At 37.7% G+C, this 20681-nt stretch overlaps 1 protein-coding gene and 1 non-coding gene across 5 annotated transcripts in view; one reads left to right on the top strand and one right to left on the bottom strand.

Annotated features, from left to right (window-relative positions):
- FRS2 (fibroblast growth factor receptor substrate 2) overlaps positions 1-16484 on the top strand; it is a 78463-nt gene extending 61979 nt beyond the window's left edge. For all 4 annotated transcript variants that reach the window (XM_067697294.1, XM_067697297.1, XM_067697298.1 and 1 more), the window contains 6 exons: positions 810-904; positions 6403-6494; positions 8026-8212; positions 9245-9403; positions 9764-9927; positions 11300-16484. In XM_067697294.1, the coding sequence (XP_067553395.1) occupies positions 6429-6494; positions 8026-8212; positions 9245-9403; positions 9764-9927; positions 11300-12250 (1527 nt within the window). In that variant the 5' untranslated portion in view covers positions 810-904; positions 6403-6428 and the 3' untranslated portion in view covers positions 12251-16484. The remainder of the gene's footprint in view (positions 1-809; positions 905-6402; positions 6495-8025; positions 8213-9244; positions 9404-9763; positions 9928-11299) is intronic.
- On the bottom strand, positions 6828-6954 carry LOC137203051 (small nucleolar RNA SNORA25). Its single transcript, XR_010932881.1, has one exon. It is a non-coding gene; the product is annotated as a small nucleolar RNA SNORA25 (small nucleolar RNA).
- Positions 16485-20681: the final 4197 nt, after the last annotated feature.

Here is a 20681-nt window from a genome sequence, read left to right on the forward strand (position 1 = left end):
TCATTTCATTAAAAAATAAAATAAAATGAGACTCTGTAAAACCCCTAACATAACGCCTACTGTAGTATAGCTATTTAGTAAATGCTAGTGCTCGTGCTTGAGTGAATTTGATTTTTTTTCTGTGTTGTAGAAAGTGAATAAATTAACCAGAAAATTTTCAGAAGTATATTGAAATCTCTTAAAACTCTAGATTGTAATTTATTGCTGTAATTTATATCATTATTCTGTGACTATGGCATGCTAGTTCATACTGTTTTCTCATGACTGACTCTTCTGATTTGATTCTGGGGGTGTCTTGTGGATTAGAAGATACAGAGGGTGGATTCTAAAGACAGTCCACTCTTCGGCAGAGGGACAGTGAGGTTTAAGAGATGTGACTGGATATGGAGAATTAGCCTGCCCTTGGGTAAAATGGGGTTTTAGAGCTGGAAAGGAACCTTGGAGGTAGTTTAGTCTAACCTTTCATTTTATGGCTGTGGAGATAAATATAGAGAAGTGTGTTGTCTAATGTCATAGCTGTAGTGGAGAAGCTAAAATCAATGGCTTCTAAAGGTCCTGATATCCAGACATCATGAAACGTAAGCTACTGCATTTTTACTTTTCTTTTGAAAAGGCTGTATTGATGGTACCATGTACACATTATATTAATTTTTAGAATAGATCTTATAAATTATATATATTTTAATCAAAAATTCAGTCTTTTTAGTTTGTTTAAATAGATTAACTGAACTAACTGCTGCCAGAAGTCTCATAAGGAAAACTGTTTTTAAAGAAATAACAAATTCTTGACTTTTTCTTGCTAATTGTAGGTTAAGTCAGCAAACAAAGAAAACATGGTGTTTTGAAGTATGATTAAACTCCTGATGCTGCAGCAGAGGCTAAGACTATTAATGGCCAGATCTAGGTAAGTTGAAGTTTACTTTTAAAAAAGTCATTAAGTGCACCAATTACATTTTTTAAACTAGAGATTTTAATAGTGTTTTCTTGAATGCAGTTTTTTTTTGCCTCCTTATATGTTGTCACCTCCCACTTCCCAAAAATTAGGACAATTGGCTTTAATTAAACATGACAGTGTTTACTAATTTAAAATACCCAACACACTTGTTGCAAGATTGATCTTCCCAAACAGAAGCTACCTTTTGTTCTTGAATGTACCCTTATTACTTTCCTATGTGGCTTTCTTGAGGGAGTATAGTACGTCTTTTTGTGTTTTTGCTGAGTTATAAACTTGACTGGGTAAGATGATGAGATCACGTGGTTTCTCATCAAGTGTTTACAGGTATTTGTACATATTATTGGGTGTTACATAACTCAGACACTCTCCAGGTATTAATCTGATTGTCATAAATGCAGACTATCTAGTGTCTTGCCTTTCCCCCTGCCTGGGAATTCATGCTTCAGGAGGAGGAGTCAGAGATGTGGGTGAAAACTTCACATTAAAAATCTCCTTCTGTGCTGGAAGATTGACTACAACTGCCTGTAGTCCCAGCTGTTTCACAGTCTTACTCCTACTAAGCCTATTCTTCAGCCTTACTGAGGCCTCCTGTTCCTTTTTGCCTCCCTCCGTTTCTCTCATTTCATCAGCCCTCTTCTTTCTTGCTTCTTTCCTGACCAGACCTGATGGCCCATTACTTCAAACCCCTATATTGCCAATATCCTTTAATTTCCTTGTCTTTTTACCTTCTGACCCTGGGTCAGTTGAACTGTCTACCCTCTGGACTGCTGAGTACAGCTAGAAAAATAGCATAATCTTACTCTCCAGCTTCTGCTAAGTCTCAGCATAGCCTACTTAATAATCCTGCTACCTTTCTTGGGTAGCTTCTCAGAGAATAATCCTCAAGTCCTTCATTGTGCAAACTTGGCTTCTATTTTACCAAAGAAATTTAGGATGATAGGTGTTACCTATTTCTGCTTCTCTACTGTGTTCCACCCATCCTTATTTTCTGCTCTCTCTCGTCAGAGGACAAGGCACTCCTTCTGTGGGCAGACTTCTTAATCTGGGCCCCGGAACTCATCTTCTCTAGCCTCCCCGCTCCGTCTTGATCCATCCTGTAGCCGTCTATGTCCTTTGTTTTTTTCCTATATTCTTTAACCTTTACTGACATACTGATTACTAACCTGCATAAATCTATGTCACCTTAAAACAATAAGTAACTCAAGCAACATATTTTCTTTTGAAACCATGTCCAACCATACCCTATCACTTTAGGCTTTCCTTTCCAACTGTGTTCTTGAAAGAGCCTTTTCTATTCTTTGGAGGACTACTTCCTTATCTTCCATTTGCTCACTGCTGAATGGCTTCTGCCTCTACCTAACACTCCACTATGGATAGAACCTTCCTTCTTGACACTTTCTTTTCTTAGTTTGTACTATTCTGATTGTTTCTCTTCTCCTTCACTTGTTTTTCTCTACTCCAGTATTTGCGCATTTGTGTTCCCCAGAATTTTAACTGCAGACTGCTCTTTATACTGTCCTTGATCAGGGTCTTCTGTTTTACAGTTTCAAATACCGTGTGTCCCAATATTTTACCTCTTTCCTCAAACCCATTCTGATGTACTTACCTCTCTATTGCAAGTCTTCCTTTGGTAGTTCTCTGGAATCTCAATTTAACATGTCTAAAACTGAACTAACCACCATCACTTCCTCTCGAAGACCTGAGAAAGTTTTTCCTATTTCAAGTAATGGAACCAGCACCCTTCATCTGCCGCCCTGAAAACTGCCTCTTACTTCCTGTATACCTAGCCAGACACTCAGTGCTGCAGACTTGTCTTCCTAAGTATTTTTAAAATTCATTATTTTCATCTTTATTCCTACTATTGCTGCTCTGGTTTTAAGTCTTTGGCATATTCCATTTTTCAGTAGTCTCTCACTGGCTTCCCTTCCTCTGAGCTAAACTTCCACTTAAAATTACCCTGCAGATGGAGGTATCTAAAATGAATTCCTGACCACCTCACTTTCCTGCTTAAAATACTTCATTGGCTTTTCACCTTGTGTAGGATGAAATTCATTCTCTTTGGAGTGGCATACAAGGATTTTGTGTCACATGGTTGGCTTTTCATTAACTATTTTTGTACTGAACTGAAGCATTCAATGTGAATAGAGCCCCCAGGTAGGTTGTACCACCATTCATATATCCCTGACAAAATCGGAGGTGCTGCCTTAACAGGTCGCCTGTGAAGGTGTCAAGTGGAAGAATGCTTTTTCTACTTCTTTTGAGAAATAGTTGAAAAATATTTACTTGAGGCATTATTTTTTCAGGCAAAAGCCACACTGTAGTAACCATTTAGCTCTTTGTATTCAGTGGTGAGGCTGGATAAGTAATTTCAAGAAGACTTTTTGTTTCTATCAATTATCTGTCTGCTTTAAAATTTTTTTTGAAATATTCTTTTGGCCTCCTCATCTTCTAATTTATTAAACATTTACTAATTTTTAAAAATTAAACATTTATTGAATATCTGCTATGTCAAACAGTATGCTTATTGCCTTAGAAAATTCAGAAGACACAGTTCCTATCTTCTTGGAGATCACAGTGAAGTGGGTGGTGAGACAGGTCAACATTACAGTAGAATGTGATAAGTGCCATGATAGAGTCATGTCCATTTGACTACAGGGACATTGGAAGCAGGCTAGCTTCAAGTTAGTTGGAGTCCCAGATCCCTAGGTTGTTGTTCAGGATGCTTTATGGTTTGTCTCATGCTTGTGTTACAGCCTACCCTGCACTCTAGTCGTACTAGATGCCTCACTTTCTCCTGAATACATTGCCACCTTTCATGACTTTTATCGTTGCACCTAATTTTTTATCTTGTCTCAAGTGCCTATTTCTGTTTTTTGCCTAGCACACTGTTTCTGCTCACCTTTTAAAGTACCAGCTCAAATGGTGCTTCCTGCCCTTCCTAACCCAGAAAGTTAGTTGCTTCTTTCTCTGTGCCCACGAAACTCTTCTTATATTCTGATATGAGGTTTATCATAATGCATTATCTGTTGACATCTCTGTCTTTCCCTTTAGATTCATGGCTCTTCAGAGGTACATCCTGTGACTTAGTCATCTTTATACCATGATACTTAACTGGCATATTAAGACACCAAATATGAATCTTGTTTTTCTTTTATGTAACAAGATTTTATTTATCCTTATGTCATCACACATTTTCCCTATATAAATTTATTTGTTTACGTTTTTAATTGAAGTATAGTTGATTTACAATGTTGTGTTAGTTTGTGGTGTACAGCAAAGTGATTCAGTTATATATGTATATATATATAATTTTTCATATTCTTTTCCATTATGTTTTATTACAAGATATTGAATATAGTTCCCTGTGCTAAACAGCAGAACCTTGTTGTTTATCTATGCTATTTATAGTAGTGTGTATCTGCTAATCCCAAACTCCTAATTTATCCCTCCCCTACCCCTTTTCCCCTTTGGTAACCATAAGTTTGATGCTATGTCTGTGAGTCTGTTTCTGTTTTGTAAATAAGTTCATTTATATCATATTTTAGATTCCACATATAAGTGATACAATGTGGTATTTATCTTTCTTTGTCTGACTTACCTCATTTAGTGTGATAATCTCTAGGTCCATCCATGTTGCTGCAAATGCCATTATTTCATTCTTTTTTATGGCTGAGTAGTATTCCATTGTATATGTATATATACCACATCTTCTTATCCATTCATCTGTCAGTGGACATTTAGGTTGCTTCCATGTCTTGGCTGTTGTAAATAGAGCTGCTATGAACATTGGGGTACATGTATCTTTTCAAATTAGAGTTTTCTCTGGATATATGCCCAGGAGTGGGATTGCTGGATCTTATGGCAATTCTCTTTTTAGTTTTTTAAGGAACTTCCGTACTGTTTTCCATAGCGGCTGCGCCAAGTTATGTTCCCAGCAGTGTAATAGGGTCCCCTTTTCTCCACACCCTCTTCAGCATTTATTATTTGTAGGCTTTTTAATGATGGCCATTCTCACCAGTGCAAGGACACCACCAAATATGAGTCTTAATTTAACTTTACTATTTTACTTATCACTTCTTTTGGTTTATACACTAGTATCCTTTTTTATCTGCTTGATCCTTACACCTGCCAGCATTCTTTATCTTCCTTTAGTGCAGTTCGTTCAGCTCACAAGAGACTTAGAGCACCTCCTGTGTGCTAGGTATTGTGTTAGGCACATGGAATGCAAGAATGAATAAACTCCATCCCTGCTGGGAAGGAGCTCAAAGTGGAGGGAAGTAGATAGATAGGTAAACAGTCTATCACAGTTTTTACTGAGTAAACAGTGTGAAAGATGCTGTGATACTGGGAAGCTCAGGGTGCTTTGGGGGTACACAAGGAATATAACTTGCCCAGTTGGTGGGAGTCAGAGAAGGCTTCCTGAAGGCACTGTACTCTGAAGTTGAATCTTGAGAAAGGAGCAGCATGGAAGGGTGTGAGAGAACAAGATGCTCTGGGGAAACTGTTTAGTATGGCTGGGTAGGACTCAAAGCAGAGAGGAGGGAAGAGGTTAGACTGTCTTTGTAGACAGAGACCGAATTGTGAAGGACCATGTGTCATACTGATGAGCTTTGCATTTTTTCCTGAAGGTAGTGAAGATCTGCTGAAGAATTTTAGGCGAATTTTAATCAGATTTATGTTTTTAATGTTTAATAGCTTCTTATGCTTCCTTCTTTCCCCCTTTTTTCAAATACTGTCACATCCATTCTCATTCTTTCTCTTGTTTGTAAGTGAAGTTTTGAATTTTTCCTTTGTTCACTTGCAGTATTCTTCAACACTTAATGTCACTGTAACCACTTATCTCTAACCTTCTGTGGGAAGGGATTAGATAGACACACTCTTTCAGTTTTGCCAGTATTCTCTGTGTTAAGTTACAGCTTGAATTTTGAGTTGTCTTTCTCTCTTAATGAACTATTCCAGATTTGTTTTTGTGTCTTATTAACCAATTTTGTCTGTTGGGATACGTAAAGAATACTACAATGCATGGTATGAATCAAAATACTTGCCAAGCCAGAAGTCTAGCATCCTTTTGGAAATTTATTAATAAAGAGGGACTGAAATTCCTAATAAGCCATAAACGGTTAATTCCATGAATGACTTTATTTTAATAGTGTTATGTGTGAGAACTTAAATTGGTTTCTTTTAGATAATTTTAAAATAGGCAGACCTTTGCAAATTAAATTTGAGATTTCTGTGAAGTCTCCCTCACAGAATTATTCTTCTTGTTGCTCAGTAAAATTCTCCAGCTAGTTGTGTGAAATCTAGCTCTAGCCATTTATTTCCTTAGGCTTAGTTTTCCTCATCAAAATAACGCAGGGCTTATGTTCGATGATTTCTAGTGTCTTTTTCTGTTTTTTGACTTTTGTATCTTACATCTAATAATTTTTTGCAAATTATCTTTCATGTAGTGCTCACATGGTCTTCTGAAGAAGCCATGGGTAGCTGTTGTAGCTGTCCAGATAAAGACACTGTCCCAGATAACCATCGGAACAAGTTTAAGGTCAGTAAAAACTGGTTGAGATGTAGCTCTCACTGCCTACCTGGATGCTCTTCTTTTACTTCACTTAATTAACATGTCTTATTATTTCCTCACTTTTGTATTCAGATCCTTTTATTTTCCTTTTTTGTCCATTCTGCCTTTTCTTGTTTTAACAAATGATGACAACATTTCTTACTGACAGTGTGAAATCCTCTTTTCCTTTTCCTTTGGTCTTCCATATCCAGTTAGAGCCACACAATTCTGATAATACTGTCTTTTTTTTTTTTAACTTGGAAGACATTTACGTTTATTTTTACCTTTCGACATCACCAATCATGGATATGAGTGCCTAAATCTTGTATCTCCATCAGGAAAACATAGCACTAATGAGTGACTGTTATATCCTCTGAAGAACTCAATCTTTGGTCACAGTGATAAGAGCCCCTGGATTTGGTCCCATCAGCCCTCTTTGAAATGACCTACTGATAATATTGTCTTTAAAATGCCACTTTGTAGGTGCCTCTTCAGTCCTGTCACCAGCTCCCAGTCATTGTTTAATGCTTGGACAATTTCATAACTGAACTCTATCTTCAGTCACCTCTGTGATGCATCCTGCAGTTGACATCAAATTAATCTTCCTCCTTCATCATTCTAAAACTTCAGTGGTATTCTGTTACTTAGATGCTAAGTGCTCTATTCCTTACTCATCCACAGTCATTAATCTCTCATATTGTGACCTCATTCTGCTGTAAATCATAGCCACTGGATCACACAAACCTAGGTATAAGTCACAGCCCTCTTGCTTCATAGCTTTGTTACCTTTGGCAGGTTACATTATCACTAAGTCTTTGTTGATTTGTGTGCAGTGGAGAAAATACTGTTACCTGCAGTTTAGGATCAGTATTAAATGACAAAAACACAAGTAAAGCACTTTGCCCAACCCAGGGGTATAGTGAATTCTCCCTAAGTGTTATCTGTTCTTTATAGTCTCTGGCCATTTTCTGAAACTGAGCAGTGCAAAGCCTTCCCTTACATGAACTCAATGCCAGTCCTGTCCTGATCTCTCTGAAACATACCTTCTTTGTCTCTGCTGTAGCACTGCATCTTCAGGATGTGCCCCCTAACTCCTGACCCACCAGTTCTCCTTCTTAACTTTATTTCCTGTCTAAATTTAATTATACCCAAGGCCCAGCTAAAGTCCCTCCTCTTTTTATGTGAAGGCTTCTCCAACAACCCTCCGCCACAGTTCCTGCATTTCGCAGCCTCTGTTGCACTCATTTGTTAGTTAAGCATTTACAGTTTTGTGGTGTTTTTCGTGTTTGTATATCTTATCTCCTCAGTGGGAATGTGAGTTCTTTGTGGATATGAACTGGGTATTACAATGCTACATAATCCATGCCCTAAACACACAATTGGTTGTTGAATGAACTAACAAAGGAACCAATAACTGAACCAATAAGCAATAGTACATTTTCCTGACAAATTAGTGAAGTATGTGCATAACTGTCAAGTGGGAGCATTAAGTTAGCACTAATTAAACTTTATTTTTTAGGTCATTAATGTGGATGATGATGGGAATGAGTTAGGTTCTGGCATAATGGAACTTACAGACACGGAACTGATTTTATACACTCGCAAACGTGACTCGGTAAAATGGCACTACCTCTGCCTCCGACGCTATGGCTATGATTCGAATCTCTTTTCTTTTGAAAGTGGTCGAAGGTGTCAAACTGGACAAGGTAGGTAGAGCCTTTATTTTTTTTTTTCTCCAAACATTATCATATTTGAAATAGCATTCTATAATTCAGTTATTCTATATGTAATGTTTAATATTTTACTTTTATCCAGAATAAAAAAATTCTCAAATAAGTGGATTATTTAAAAAAGAGACATCGGGCTTCCCTGGTGGCACAATGGTTGAGAGTCCGCCTGCCGATATAGGGGACACAGGTTCGTGCCCCAGTCTGGGAAGATCCCACATGCCGCGGAGCGGCTGGGCCCATGAGCCATGGCCGCTGAGCCTGTGCGTCCGGAGCCTGTGCTCCGCAACGGGAGAGGCCACAGCAGTGAGAGGCCCGCGTACTGCAAAAAAAAAAAAAAAAAAAAGAAAAAAAAAGAGACATAGTACACTATGTATTCATTTATCAAGCATTTATTAAGCATGTTTTCTATGTCCAGAATTTTGGCTTATATTAAATTTAAGATTTGCAGTAAGTAAATGATTAGTCCCAGTAAATTGCCTCTATGTCTTTACTGTTGTAACTCTGGGAAAAGAACCTAAACTTTGGAGTCAAACAGAACGTACTTTTATTTTTTGCTACCTACTTCTTGAAAGTCCTTGGGCAAGTTGCATGACCTCTGACGCATCAAATTTCTTCTGTATCAGAGGGCAACGGTAATCCAATAATTAAACAAGGTAATGATTGTAAACCACAGAGCAAGGGCCTGTCAAGTGATAAGGAATTCCCTTGGTAATGGTAAGTTGGGCTCCCCCTGCTGTTAAAAAGCAGACTAGAGTAAGTTTGCAAATCTTGTTTTTGTCTTCCTTATTTTGAGCCATCACCCATGGACAAATGAAAATTATTCTGTGAACTTTTGGGTTTATGTTTTGAAACAGGGAATATAATTAATTTATCAGACATTTATATTACAGCCTTTTCTTGCTATTGGTGCATGGAATGCTTACTTTACAAGTTTGTTCTTCGACAGGTGCTCCTGTGTCTTTTTTAAAGATGCAGTGACCATTTTTTTCTTCTGGTTTGTATTTGTAGGAATCTTTGCCTTTAAGTGTGCTCGTGCAGAAGAATTATTTAATATGTTGCAAGAGATTATGCAGAGTAATAGTATAAATGTAGTGGAGGAGCCAGTTGTTGAAAGGAATAATCATCAGACAGAATTGGAAGTCCCCAGAACACCTCGAACACCTACAAGTAAGTGTCCATTTTCCTTCTTCTATTATAAACTATAGATTATGGTTTTTTAATCTATAAATTGTTAGGAATTACCATTGGCTAACGTAAGTATAGTGGTTGTGAGTTTTAAAAAACTTAGCTATAATTATAAACATTTTAAATATTTTAAATATGAAAACATTAAATGTTTCATATTATTTAAAATGTGAGTGGAAAGTTAGAGTGGAGGTGGTATGCTGTTTTGCTCTGGTTTCTCATATGTCTTGCCAGAAACACCTTCCTTAAACCTCTCAGTGCTGATTGTATTCTCATTCATTTTTATTCTCTGTGCCCTACCCCTGTATCCTTTCTTAAACCAATAAACAAACAAAAACTCAGCTCCAGGGTTTGCTGCTCAGAACTTACCTAATGGATATCCCCGATACCCCTCATTTGGAGACGCTTCATCCCATCCTTCAAGCAGACATCCTTCTGTGGGAAGTGCACGCCTGCCTTCAGTAGGTGAAGAGTCTACACATCCCTTGCTTGTGGCTGAGGAACAAGTAAGCATGTCCTACTGTCTAACATATTGTGTGGGGTTAGAGTGTTATTGTGCCAACACTTGAAGGTTTTAGTTTGAATTTTAGCTGTCGCTATTTGTTTATGACTTGTAGTGAAGACTCAGAGGAAATAGCATGTATTTTCTGTCATATACCCAAATATATATAGGTGTTGAGGGAAACCTAGCATTACAGTAAGTTTGTGGGTTCACAGGAGAGGTGCATCTATAGATAAAGACGGACATAACCAATGGCCAATTCAGTTACAGTAACCTCCAATGAAAGCTTTTTATGTTACAGTTTTTATAGTTAGTGGACTACTAGCAATAAGGCAGATTTTGTTGTGTTTTAACAGAGCAATTTAATATTCCTGACTATTATATTTTCATTTTAGGAATGAAGTTAGCTGGTTAACATTGTCTATGTATTACTTAGTTATACTTATCTTTTGTCAACAATATGGTTGTTTATCATGAAGAAATTTTTACTGTTTTGAAATCCATTTGGTTGTGTTCTTTACTTGTTAAATGAGTTCTTATTTACTATAATTAAATTTCCCTTAGTTTTGAATTTTATTTTTGAGGTTTTCAAATGTTATGTATAGACTTCTGAACTTTTTTTATATTGTCCCCCCCCGCAAAATACCACAAACTTTTCTAAGTAGCATTAATTTCCTGGTATCTATTTTATATCTATGCATTTTACAGAACTCTTATTGAATCTAGTAGGGTCTGTTTCTTTGTATAGTCAGATCATCTGTAAATTATGATAAATTTCTCTCTTCCTTTTTAATACTTGTTATTTCCTATTTCTAAATCAGGTTTTAATGCATTGATGAGAATTTTAAAACAACATCAAAGTAATAATCCCCATTTGTTCCTGAGTTTTTATTTTTTCTACAGAATGCTTATCATGTTTCACCATCACATGTATTTTGTTTTGTTTTGTTTTGTTTTGTTTTTGTGGTACACGGGCCTCTCACTGTTGTGGTCTCTCCCGTTGCGGAGCACAGGCTCCGGACGTGCAGGCTCAGCGGCCATGGCTCATGGACCCAGCCGCTCCGCAGCATGTGGGATCTTCCCGGACCGGGGCACGAACCCCTGTCCCCTGCATCGGCAGGCGGACTCTCAACCACTGTGCCACCAGGGAAGCCCCATCACATGTATTTTAAAGCAGTTATTCTTTTATCAAGCTAGGAAGACATTTCTACATTTCTCCCACCTCCTCCCAACCTTTTTGTTGGTTAAAAAAACAGGTACAAAAGCTTTGAAGTAAGAATATACTTAGAAAGTTAATAAAATTAATAGATATAGTCAGGCAAATTTTTTTTCTTTTTAAAGCAAGTTTACTGATTCACTTTCTTCTTTTGTTTTAGGTACATACCTATGTCAACACTACAGGTGTACAAGAAGAACGGAAAAACCGTGCAAGTGTGCATGTCCCATTGGAGGCGAGGGTTTCTAATGCTGAAAGCAACACACCAAAAGAAGAACCAAGTAATATTGAGGACAGGGACCCTCAGATTCTTCTTGAACCTGAAGGAGTCAAGTTTGTCTTAGGACCAACCCCAGTTCAAAAGCAATTAATGGAAAAAGAGAAACTGGAACAACTTGGAAGAGATCAAGTCAGTGGAAGTGGTGCGAATAACACGGAATGGGACACTGGCTATGACAGTGATGAACGAAGAGACGCGCCCTCTGTTAACAAACTGGTGTATGAAAATCTAAATGGGCTATCTCTCCCCAGTGCGTCAGGGCTCAGGAGAGGTCGTCTGCCGTCCACCAGTACCTCAGATACCCAGAATATCAACAACTCAGCTCAGAGAAGAACTGCATTGTTAAACTACGAAAATCTACCATCTTTGCCTCCTGTTTGGGAAGCCCGCAAGCTAAGTAGGGATGAAGATGACAATTTAGGACCAAAGACCCCATCTCTAAATGGCTACCATAATAATCTTGATCCAATGCATAACTATGTAAATACAGAGAATGTAACAGTGCCGGCAAGTGCTCACAAAATAGAATATTCAAGGCGTCGGGACTGTACACCGACAGTCTTTAACTTTGATATCAGACGCCCAAGTTTAGAACACAGGCAGCTCAATTACATACAGGTTGACTTGGAAGGTGGCAGTGACTCTGACAACCCTCAGACTCCAAAAACGCCTACCACTCCCCTTCCACAGACCCCTACCAGACGCACAGAGCTGTATGCTGTGATAGACATCGAGAGAACTGCTGCTATGTCAAATCTGCAGAAAGCACTGCCACGAGACGATGGTACATCTAGGAAAACTAGACACAATAGTACTGATCTGCCCATGTGAGCCCAGAAACCATTACATTGTTTGCACCTTTGTGAAGTTTTAAAAAATGAAGATGCAAGTGCTTCATTTTTATTTCTAAACACTAACTCCTTTTATAGACTGATAAAAAATTTTTTTCTGACTATTTCATGTGCTTCTTTAAAGGGAAATTAAAATGTAGAGCAGGTACTCATAAAAGAACACTAATTTCATTCTATACTACTCATTACTGTACAGCAGCATTCCCATTTTCACAGTGCCTATTTAAAATGAGAATTGAAGTGAGTGACATGCTGGTCAATTTTTATTAAGATTCTGGACTCATGCATATCATTCACGTCTAAGTCATGGTTGGCATTTAAAGCATATTATAAAGCCTCTTGATAATGTGCATTGCTAACAGATAACTCTAGGCTTTGAAAGTACTATTTGTAGATTTACTATTCATGGTATGTGACCTCCAGCATGTAACATGAGGAATCCTTTATTTCATTAATTGTAGGCTTTTTGACTTGAGCCAGGACATATGTATGGAAATAGAAGTACCACACCTCCTATGTACCAGTCAGTTCCTTAGCCTTCAGCGTTTCTAGAAAGAGCCCTACGTTCGTGAACATGGTTTGCTGTTGGTGTGTTGAAAGGCAGGAAAGAGACGAGGTTTTCTCTTTACTCATCTCATGGTGTCATTTGAAAGGCATGCCCAGATATCTTAGTCAGAATTACACATAGGCTCAAGAATCAGTCTCAGGTGACTTTATCCAAAAACATTTGAAAATCTGAACCATGATCTCTTGAAAGTTTCTCTCCTACAGATTATTAACAGTAACATTGTTTTCTGGAGGCATTTGTGCCATTAGATTGCCATTTACCTTCAAGTTTTTCCTTTGGTGTTTGGGATGTCTAATTTTGTTGCTTCATGTCTTTTTCAATTTAGGATGTTTGAGTTTGTATATAGTTTTGAAATTGGATTATGTGTTCATTTTTGTTTAGTTTGCATTTTTGTCAAATTGTGGTTTTGAAGGTTCATTTGGAACTTACTGTTATTCTATAACAGGGTTGCCCTTGTCCAGTATTTATTTATATGCCGTTTACTTTTCAAGTTGATAAAAGCATTCTCACAATTTTAAATTTCACTTGTGTTCATAGGTGATCTCTTAAGCAGCTGAGAAGAAAAAAAAAAGGAAGCTACTTTTAACATGCAAATTTCCCTAAAGGTACTGTGTTTTCTCTGTGGGCACTCTCCCAGCACTTTAGCAGTGATCCCCTCAGTCACACGGCTGCAGCTGTACTTTGCCCACTGTCGTGCTCCTCAGCTCTGCTGTCCTTTCACTCATAGCTGGATCTTGGGTTATCCCTTGATTTTAATAGAATGTTAAAATTGTTGCCAGCATAGCAGGTACAGTGGAAGTCTTATAGCAATGACATTGTGTCATAATTTAGGATTGAAAATGAATTGAAGTTTATATAAACTGATGAGAGTCCATATGTCTAGCTCTTGGAAAATCAAGAAGTTTCCAGTTTCCCAAATCCTAGAGAAGATAAGAGCAGGTAGAGTGGAAAGAAGGTTAGATATCCTTGCAAAATACGTCGCTGTCTCCTCTAAATATGAGGAAATTTGAGATTTTGGTCTGGATCTACCAGATGTAACTAAGGTTAATTTAGCATGAAAAATTTCAGTCATATAGCATCCAATCTGTTCCATAAATGACCTAATTATAGGACAGTGAATGGATTAGCAAAATAATAGGGTGGGACCATTATAAAGAAAATAAATTATTAAAGATGTCTTTATCATTTTTAGTGCCACTGGTTTATGTGCATAGCAGAATCTTCTTTCTTTTCTGTGAATTTGGTGCTTACCAAAGTGTTCACTGTTCTCTAAAAAGAGAGCAGTGGTATAGGTATGCAGTTTCCATTTTAATATATTGTTCCATTTATGCTTTATTCTGAGTAGATTGCTAATTGTGCCAAATTTATGTGATGATTTTTGTAATGTGGAATAAGAGTTATGATGGAACCAGTGCACATGGTTTTTTCCGAAACAAGCAGTCAAGACAGAACGTTAACCTCCAAACAAAAGGGCTGACCTATTTACTCATTTTGGAGGTTGGATACTTTCTTTTCTTACTTTTCCTCAGCCTTTTCATTTTTCCTTCCAGATTCTGATTAGTTTTTATATTTTTTTAAGCAACTATAATATAACCATTGCAATTTATTCTTTCAATACTGTGTGCTTTAAAAATGAAAATGGGACCAATTTGTCTGCTAAGAATTTGAGTTTTAGGTACTACGAGTATTAGGGAAGATGTATACAACTGGTATTAATTTCTAAATGTCTCTGGAAATCACCTGTGTTCCTATTTAATTAAAAATAACATAGAACACTATTTGTCCTCTGCAGTAGTCTAGTAATGGGCATTAAGCTCTGTCCTGGAAGAATTGTACCAATTACTGGGTGCATTTTAGAATGAGATATTTTATTGGGATATAATTGTGGCCATATGTTTCAGATTTTCTGAGACAGACCTAATTTTAGATATTCTGTTTTGTTGATAGATCATGTGATCCCACTTTTTGGTTTTGGAAATATAGTCATTGATCATATGCTTTTCCCCTAATAGAATCCTGTTTTATCCATATAGAGCGTAACAGCTTTTATCCCAGACCAGGGCTGGAAACTGATATGGGTATTACATGTGTTTTTTCTTAGTGTGTTTTATTTCCCAGGTTCATCTTCCTTTCAAAATGAAAATATGGTGCCTTCCCTCCCTCCAGGAAGATTGGCAAATAGTTCCTTTTATTTACTGCTGCTGTGGAGTGATGAGATATGCACTTTACTTTTGAAGACTCAGCAAAAAGCTTTTCACTTCTCAGTATATCCAGAATAGATCACATTTTGGACTTCAGAAAATTTGCCAAGCAGTCTTTGTTTTTACAGATATTAATGTTGACCCCACAGTTCAGTGCTGTGAGTCAAGCTAGTGTTTGTGTATCCCTCCCCCACCAAAAAAAATCCGTGGCGCAAAGTATAAAAATGTACCTCAATAATGTTCTATTAAAAATGGGACAGGGGCCTTATGTTTTCATAATTTCCCAATAATGTGCCACCATATTTTTGCCTCAAGGTAAAGGTCTTAACAAGCTAAAAAATACATCCCATTTCCCCTTGTGCTGTTCCTAACCCATAATGTCCAAGTGTTTTGTGCAATGTGTAGTGTGTGTGTATAAATATATATATGTATATTTGTATATACATATATATATATCTATATATATATATATATCCTTGAAATAGACATACCATCAGAGACAACATTCAGAAGTAACTGATGTATTGGCATCTCTTTCTAATCTCTGATATGTGAGGTATATGGTACTAAATTACCTTTTCCCTGATGTTTGCCAAATTTGAATAAAGGCATTGGTACAAAATCACAGAATGTATAGGAAATGATTTTGGCTTGAAAAATTAACAAATATTTTATGACATACCACAATATACTCTGCCCAAACCAGCACCCTATTTTTCCTGTTCTTTACGTCCCTTTTCCCCATCCCTACATCCTCTTTTTTTTCTTTTTTGGTGTAACACAATTCTTTTGTAGCATCATTACAATTGCAGTTCTATGACAATTGGACAATAGCAGCATGGAAACGGACTGGCATTAATAGTACAGTAGTCACCAGTGTGCCACATTTGCATTGGTAAATGCAAAATACACATTTTATAAAGGACAAATTTTGTGTTATGTTTTTATTTTCATTACATTGTATAATATTGTAAGATTATGTATGTCCTAATTTGCATTATAAATGTTTTTTTCCTACGTAAAGGCATAAATATAGCAACTTTGTATAAAGGTAGCTTATTAGATTTTTAATTTTGTCTTTTATAAAAAATTGTCTAACAGTGGGACTAAAAAATTGTCTAACATTGCCAAATTGTAAATGAAATATGAATTTTACCCCCTATAGTTAATTTCGTTTATAAGCATTCCATATTTCTCTAATAAAAGACATAAGTGATACAGTACTATGCATAAATTGTATTTTAATGCTGTTTCATATCAGCATTTTAAATTTTGGTTTGCATTTTTAATATTGGCAAAATTTACCACTGTTGATTAAACCTTGTTGTATATGTAACAACATCTTTTGCCCTCTAGCCCTCCCCACCCTTGTTCTCTATTTCTCCCTGTCAGTGCCAACTTCATACATTTTGTAGCATGGCAATAAAATATAACTTTTACACTGAGGCCAAGTGTGGCTTTTTGGAGGATGTGGACATGGGAGGATTACCCTCTAGTTGTTCTTTGCATATGACTTTTTGCCATATAAGCCATGTTTCCAGGCATGAGGAAGTTATCTCGTATATGATGTGAATGTACTTTTAAGGACAAGTGTGAATGTCCTTTTAAGCTTAATTTTTGTCCTAACAAATAAGAACTAATTTTTTATTTTTGGAAAAGTCAGAGTTCTTGAAGTACAATCAAACCTTTATTAACTGGAGTACTTAAAGAATAAGCTAATAATTGAATTTAGTTCAACAACGGCTAAGCAACACTTTTTAAAAATCCTTATTTATTGTAGAGTATTAATATACCATCCTAAAAATTATATATAAAATATGGTTTAATTTTAGATGATTTAGCTTCTTGCAATGACTTACTGTTGTCATTCTGGCATAAATCTCCATGACGAGGTACTCAAGTTGATACTGGAAGCTGAGCTGACTATACACTAACCTTAAGCATTAGCGAAAAACTGCTTTGTTGAATAAAATCTGATCGGAGTTCTTATGGTTACTTCCCCTCTTATTGCCTAAAGTAGATTGCAATAAAACCCCAATAAAAGTTTGGTTGGATGCCTATTTAAAGTTTCACTGTATTTATACCTCACACATTTCTTGAAACTTTATAAGAGGTTTTATTCCTTAGTCTCATATCACTGCCTCCATTTTCAAAGTTCAAAGTGAAATGAAATTTTACGTATTTGACAGACTCTCACAGTTTTTATCTTCTTGGTCATTTAAACTAGTAGTACTCAGGGCTGGGACTCCAGACCTGTTTTTTGTCACTGAGTGGCACTGCAAAGCCTATTTCGGTATAGCTCAAGATGGAGATTATTTAAACAGTAAAGGGAATAGACAAGTCCACAAATGATTGGGTGCTTACTGTGTACCAGACACCATGGAACAAAGAAATTGGTTAAGATGTGACAGAGACCACATCTTGCAAAACTTAGGTGTGTGTTCTCAGAAATTAAAACCTTTTTTTGGATTATTTCTGTATTTTTCCTTTGAGCTCCGTTGAAGACAGTAACTGTTCACATATTCTTATTTAATGAATGAGCACAAACTAGGTCCTGTGCTAGTAATAAAGATAGTAATTCTTGTTCTCAAAAGAATTTGTAGTTTAGAACAGCCCTTCTAACTGAGGGCAGTGCCCTTCCTCCCCCCAGAGGACTAAGCCCTAAGATATAAATTAGGTATAAGGAATTACCATCTCTGTGATACCTCTAGAATAGTAGTAGCTATATACTTAGGAGAATTGAAAAAAATTATTCCAATGCTGAATATGTGATGTGATAAAGGCACATACAAAGGAAGGGCATCTAACTCAGCCTGAGAATGGAGATTTTCGAGAAGGGCTTACAGGAGGTAATCCCTGAGGTGTTTGATGAGGGCAGGAGGGGAGAGGATATCTTAGGGAGAAGAAATACCACGTGCAAAGGCACAGAGGTGTAGAAAGATCACGATGTTCAGTGGTGGCCAAGGTTCCATATGCCTGGAGCATAGGATGCAAAGGCAGTCTGGGGGGATAGAGAAGGGAGAAATGAGAGACATCACATAGGTATAGAATGCGAAGGAGTTTCTGTTTTACTCAAAATGAGGTGAGACAATTTGAAGGGTTTAAACATTGGAGAAATAACATTTTATAAAGATGACTGAAATCAATATGGAGGATAAAATAGAGGACATGGTATTTTAATAAGGCAGGGAGACTAAAATGGAAGCAAAACTGGATAAATGCTTTTTCAAAGGCATTGTTAAAGGAGTGTTTAGGTTATCTGTTGCTGTGCAACAAGCCACCTAAAAACTTGGTGTCTTAAAGCAAATCATTTTGTTATTTCTCACATTGCTATAGATCACAGTAGGCAGGCTTATGGAACCCACCCCAAATTACAAAACTAATATATGGAAGAGTTGAAATCCAAACCCGCGCAGTCTGGTTCCTGAAGCTGTTTAGCCTCTGGCATACAAGAGTGACACCAAATGACACAGGAAAGGAGGAAAAGTCCAAAACACACGCAATAGAGAAAGGACAGATTGCTGGGAGCTCCCTCATAGGGGGCTCCTCCTGGCTGTCTCTGGCCTCTGCTCCACAGGTGGCAGAGCCTGCCTCCCAGTTCCCATCAAAGAGCCCCTGGCTATGCTTCTCCCCACCGCCACTCCAAAGACCAGCAGGGAGGGGGCGCTGGCTTCTCCATCACCCATAGTCTCAGACTTGCCTGCCAGAGGACATATTTCCACATGTGATTTTGCCTACAATAAAAACGTATGTTTTCAATATTGTGCAGGTATCTTAGCGCCTTGTTATTGTGACTTCTCATTACACTGCGATTTGAGATCTGCCGGTTGAGGTACATTTCCTGAAAAAAGAGCAAGTTTTCCCACAAAGAACACAAAACTCTTGGTAGATTTATAATAATTTGTCCAATCTGAACACCCCTTTTCATGATGGACCCTGCAAATAGTGTAAACTGGGGTCAGCAAACTTTGTCCGTAAAGGATCAGATAGTAAATATTTTAGGCTTTATGGGCTATAGAGTCTGTCACAACTACTCAACTCTTCCATTGTATAACTCTGTATTGTATTGCCCAGTATAAAAACGAGTTTGCTTGTGTTACAGCCAAGCTTCATGGATGTCAAAATATAAATTTCATATAATTTTAATGTATCACAAAAGTTTTTATGTTTTCAATCACTTAAAAATATAAAAATCACTCAACTCTCCGGCCATACAAAATCAGGTGGCAGGTTGGATTTGGCGCCTCATGGTTTGTCAATCCCTGGTGTAAACTAACCCTCTTAGCATATATCTGAAGGGTAGAACAATTAAAAATTGAAAATATCAGGACTTCCCTGGTGGTCCAGTGGCTAGGACTCTGCCCTCCCAATGCAGGGGGCCCAGGTTTGATCCCTGGTCAGGGAACTAGATCCCACATGCCGCAACTAAGAGTTCGCATGCTCCAACTAAAGATCCCACATGTGGCAACGAAGATCCCGCATGCTGCAACTAAGACCAGGCGCAGCCAAATAAATATTTTTTTTTAAATTGAAAACACCCACCAATGTTAACAATTGCCACAATCCAAGAGCTTGCTAAGAGATCAGTTACTCAAAGGGAGAAAAAGGTATCAGATGCAAAGCTAAACATTTTTTTTAAGTACAAAAATTTTGCTTTAAATGTCCTAGGGGTCAACTTAGAGAAAGTAGAAACTGTTCTTAACAAACGGAAATATTTGGGATTGATTTTGCTCTTTACAAAGACATTATATAAGAGGATATTAGTCATCTCTACAACTGTGTGTTGGGGGGAGGGGAGAATGAGTGAAATGCAAAACCTCCTGAAAGTGAGCAAGCCGGACAAAGTAAAAGTCTCCATCAGAGCTCACAAAGACCTTGTCCTGGACAGCCCAATTGAGAACAGCGTTTTACAATCCAGTAAAAGAAATATGTCTTCCTCCATCTTAATAAATAATGTTTAAAATTAAAATAGCAATAAAATATTATTTAGGAATATAATGGTAAATGTTTAAAAAGCTCAAAAAGTTGAGAGTGGTTGCTTCTGAGGAGAGGAATTAATGTGGTTGGTGAATTATGTTTTCCATTATTAGTATTATTGAGCCCAAGCTCGCGCTGCTTGCTGCACAACAGGCCAATAAATCTGGGGGCGAGTTGTTGGGGCAGGAAATAATGACTTTAATCGCAAAGCTAGCGGACCTTGAAAGGGGTGGGCGTGGGGGGGGGTCCCCTGCGACGTCAACCAATGGCTGAGCGGGACTGCTACCAGTGGCTCTCTAACAGCCACGTGCCTGCCCCACCTCTATTACATTAGTATACAACACTTTAAACTCTGTACATGTAGTACTTTAAAGCAACCTTTTTTAAAGGTTAAATATAAGAAAAAAATTAAACGTGCGAGAAAGAACTCCGTTGCTATGGCAACACCCACAGCGCAGCGTCCCTCCCACCTTGGTGAGTTCTACTCCAAACCTCCGGGCCTCACGCAAAATCTCCAACCCTTCCCTTCCTGGTCCCCAGCGGGTGCCTCCAAAGGGAGCGGAGCGCCAGCCGAGGCCCCGCCCCTCCAGCGGGACGCGCAGCTTTCCCGAACCGCTGGGCTCCCCTCAAACGCTGTGCCCTCCCTTCCCCGAAGGGCGGTGCCA

Source organism: Pseudorca crassidens, chromosome 11 (assembly GCF_039906515.1).
Source record: "Pseudorca crassidens isolate mPseCra1 chromosome 11, mPseCra1.hap1, whole genome shotgun sequence".
Classification (NCBI taxonomy): domain Eukaryota; kingdom Metazoa; phylum Chordata; class Mammalia; order Artiodactyla; family Delphinidae; genus Pseudorca; species Pseudorca crassidens.